Source organism: Geospiza fortis, unplaced genomic scaffold, assembly GCF_000277835.1.
Source record: "Geospiza fortis unplaced genomic scaffold, GeoFor_1.0 scaffold1181, whole genome shotgun sequence".
NCBI classification, from domain to species: domain Eukaryota; kingdom Metazoa; phylum Chordata; class Aves; order Passeriformes; family Thraupidae; genus Geospiza; species Geospiza fortis.
Genome location: NW_005054664.1, coordinates 47,311 through 51,366, shown reverse-complemented (window position 1 = coordinate 51,366; position 4,056 = coordinate 47,311). Strand labels below are relative to the sequence as shown.

The 4,056-nt window shown below is 53.0% G+C and overlaps 1 protein-coding gene across 1 annotated transcript in view; it reads left to right on the top strand.

Moving 5' to 3' along the window:
- The window catches only part of SKAP1 (src kinase associated phosphoprotein 1), a 103,970-nt gene that overhangs the window by 84,686 nt on the left and 15,228 nt on the right, over positions 1–4,056 (top strand). Inside the window, exons 7-10 of the mRNA XM_031064993.1 lie at positions 1,963–2,040; positions 2,689–2,772; positions 3,099–3,223; positions 3,985–4,048. Coding sequence (XP_030920853.1) covers positions 1,963–2,040; positions 2,689–2,772; positions 3,099–3,223; positions 3,985–4,048 — 351 coding nt within the window. The remainder of the gene's footprint in view (positions 1–1,962; positions 2,041–2,688; positions 2,773–3,098; positions 3,224–3,984; positions 4,049–4,056) is intronic.

Here is a 4,056-nt window from a genome sequence, read left to right as displayed (position 1 = left end):
GAGGGTCTTGGGACCCGCTGGAAAACCGGGAATGCCGGGGAAAAGCAGCGCTGGGAGTTGGATCTCCAGCTGCCCCGTATCAGCTTTTCCAAGGGGAAATCAGGGAACAAATTCCAGCGGGAATGGGGGTGGGGTCTCCCACCGGAGCCGCGGGGTGAAAGCTGAAAGTTGAAGAGTCCAAAGCCGTCAATCCCGACTCTCAGCCGGCGCTGGGAAAGGGAAATATTTGGATAAGGCGCGATCCGGAGCTGCCGCTGTTTACAAATCCCGATCCCACATCAAACGCGGCTCCCTTTGGGAAGCGCTTCCCGCTCTCCCGGCTCCTTTTGGGAGCTGTCACGGGGATTATTTGATGTTTCCCTCTCTCCTTTGTTTGTTTACGTTCATTAGAGTCGGGAGAATCCATCAAATCCTTGGCCCCGGTCACCGCGGAGCGCGCGCGGCCGCAGGTGCGGAGCGGCCGGCGATGATGGAGGATCCATTTATCCCGCGGGGCGTGTGGAGGGAATGACACATTCCCGATAAATCCGGCCCCGTTCCCGCCCTTCTGCCTTCCCCCGGCCCTGATGGATGAGCTCCTTATCGGGAACACGGAAAAGCCGCGGTCGAGCTCCGGCCGCGCTTCCCGGCCGGATGCGGGGGCTGATCCCGGCGTTCCCGTGACGAGCCAGGATTTATGGAATCCATTCCCCAGCCCTGCCAAGTGTCATCTTGGACAGAATCCCAAAAAAATGCTGGATCCCCCCTGGATTTGCCCCGCTGCAGGGACTCATCCCAAGTTTCTTGCCTCTGGAATTCCCAAATTTGTTGCCTCCGGAATTGCAGAGTTTGTTGCCCCTGGAATTCCTGAGTTTGCCGCGTCTAAAATTCCCAAGTTTGTTGCCTCCAGAATCCCCGGGTTTTCCCAGAATTCCAGAACTTTTCCCCAGGTTTGCTGCCTGCAGAATTCCCAAGTTTGCCGCGTACAGAACGAGGCCTCCAAGGCCATTCACAGAAAACGAGGCCTCCAAGGCCATTCCCGGAAAAACGAGGCCTCTAAGGCCATTCCCGGGAAAATGGGGCCTCCAAGGCCTCACCATTCCCAGGAAAACAAGGCCTTCAAGGCCATTCCCGGAAAAACGAGGCCTCCATCCAAGGCCATTCCCGGGAAAATGAGGCCATCGGGCTAACGAGGAATGGTCAGAGCACACCTGAACGCTCCGGTGGAGCCGGAGCAAAAGTCGGGATTTACGGAGTCCCCGCGCGGACAGGAAAGGACGGGAAGTTTATCATGGATTAGGAAATTAATGGGGATGAATTCCCGCCCTCTGATGGATGGGGTGGACGCTCCATTAGGGAATGATTTAGGATTTTCCAGCTCATTGTGGATCAGGGAGGGCTCGGCTGGGGCAGGGCTGGGGTCGGAATGTTGGGATTGGGGAAGAACTGGGGAAGAGGGGAGGAATTCCAGGGATTTTCAAGTTATGGATCCATATTTTTATATTTTTATATTTTTATCTCCATGTTTTTCACTTTTATGTGGATTCATTAGGAGATAATTTAGGATGGAAAGGATCCTAAAGCTCGTCCAGGGTCACCTCCCACTATCCCAGGATTCCCAGGTTTTTAGGATGAGCTGGGAATGGCAGAGCCCTTCCAGGCCCCAGGATGAGAATCCATGGGCAGATCCACAGTGGGAATTGGGTATTCCATGGGAATTGGGTTTTCCATGGGAATTGGGTTTTCCACGTCCATAACCCGACCAGATTCCAGGGAGAGAGGGCAGCTCCAGCCTCATCCCGCTGAATCCCGGAATTCCAAGACCCTGCTCCCTATTCCCAGTCCTGGGAATATCAGCGGGGTCGGGATAAACTGGGATTTCCACCCCCAATGCCGCTTCCCCAAAGGAAGGGGCAGGAAACCTTGGAATGTGGGAATGGGAATGGCGAATTCCAAGGTTTTCCTTTGCTCTGCTCCCTGCAGGCCTGGAGGAGATCCCACGGCCCATCCAGGATTCCGGGAATATTTTGAAGCAAGGATACCTGGAGAAGAGATCCCGAGGTAAAACCTGGAATTCCAGGAGAAGATCCGGGGCTGCCACCTGAAAATTTGGGAAAATCCCAAATTTCCGGCCCAAAAAACCCAGGAAAAAATCAGGAAATCCACGGATTTCCACCGGCAGGAGCTTCCAGGTTTTTCCGACGCCTTGCCGGGCTCATTCCCTTTTCCAGAGCATCCAAATTAAATCCTGGAATTAAATTAAGCCTGGCCCAGGCCTGGAGGGCAAAACTAATGAGGAGAAAAAGCCGGGAAAAGCTCCAGGGATTCGGGATCATCCCACATTTAATGCGGAGATAAGAGCCGGGCTCGAAATCAGCCTCGGCCTTATCTCCCTTTTCCCGTGAAAGCCACAAATTATTCCCTTCCCTAATGGGATTTTCTCGGGAATTATTGATGGGGAGAGGCAGAAACAGCTCCTGGCTTTTCCCTGAGCTCAGCTCGGAGTTAGGCCTGGCTTAACTCCCGCTAATTTCTGATTTAACAACATTTCCCAGAGATGTAACCCCAAACGCGTTCCCTGGCCGCGTCGAATCCATGAGAAACGCATCCCAAAGGAATAAAACGGGGTCCTTTTTCCTGCTTTTCCTGGTTTTTCCTGACTTTTCCCATTTTTCCCCATTTTTTCCCCATTTTTTCCCTGTTTCCCAGAGCCCAGCTTTTTCGGCTCCGAGTGGCACAAGCGCTGGTGTGTCCTCACCCAACGGGATTTCCTCTACTACGCCAACGAGAAAAGTGAGTGGGAAGAGAATTCCCAACTTTTGGGTGGAAAAGCGGGATCTGACCATGGAAAACCACAATTCCCAGCTCCCAGAAGGGGAAATCCCAGCTGGATTTGGGGTTTTTTTTCCCATTGGAGCAAAGGGATTTTTTGGGTCATTCACCTTTCCCAGAATTTTCCATCCGGTTCCCTTTCCCGGGTTTTCCGGACATTCCCCTTTCCTGGAATTTTCCAGACACGTGCCTCGGTTTCCCTCCGTGGATAAACCCTCCTAAGCCGCATCCGGGGGTGGAAAAAAAAGCTGGAAAATCCCAATTTTCGCCCAATTGCCTTTTCCCAGGCAAGCAGCCCAAAGGCTCCTTTCCCATCGAGCACTACCAGGCCCACCTGGATCCCCAGCTCCGGAAAGATTCCCGGAAAAAATGCTGCTTCCAGCTGCTCTGTCCCGGAGAACGCTCCTACGAGGTGGGAAACGGCAGGAAAATGGGAATTTCGTGGGGGGAAAATTGGAATTTCAGGGAAAAAAATTGAAATTTTTGGGGGGCGAAACGGGAGTTTGCGGGGAGGGGAATGGGAATTTTGTGGGGGGAATGGGAATTTTGTGGGGGAATTTTGGTGGAAAAATAGGAATTTGAGGCATTAAACAGGAATAGTTTAATAGTTTTCCCACGGAAAAATGGGAATGGCTTTCCATGGATTTCCATGGATTAGACTGGACAGTTTTCCTCGGATAGCCTGGCTAGGGTTTCCATTGATTTCCATGGATTTCTGGATTTCCATGGATTAGACCGGACAGTTTTCCTGGGATAGCCTGGCTAGGGTTTCCATGGATTTCCATGGATTTCCATGGATTTCCATGGATTAGAGCTGACAACTTTCCTGGGATAGCCTGGCTAGAGTTTCCATGGATTTCCATGGATTTCCATGGATTTCCATGGATTAGACCTGACAGCTTTCCTGGGATAGCCTGGCTAGGGTTTCCATTTATTTCCATGGATTTGCATGGTTTTCCATGGTTTTCCATGGATTTCCCTGGATTTCCACGGATTAGGTTTTCCACCTTTCCCGGGATATCCTGGCCGTGCTCCGCTCCCGCTTGGAGCCGGGAGATGATAAACCCCAGGAACGGCTTTTCCCGGTGCCCCCGGGGTTGGGAACGGCGGATCCCCGTCCCCTCACCCCAAAGCCCAGACCCCCGACCCCGCGGTGACGGATTCTCCCGGCAGTTCACAGCCCCGAGCCCGGCCGAGGCCCAGGATTGGGTGGAGCAGATCCAGTTCCTCCTCAGGGGTGAGTCC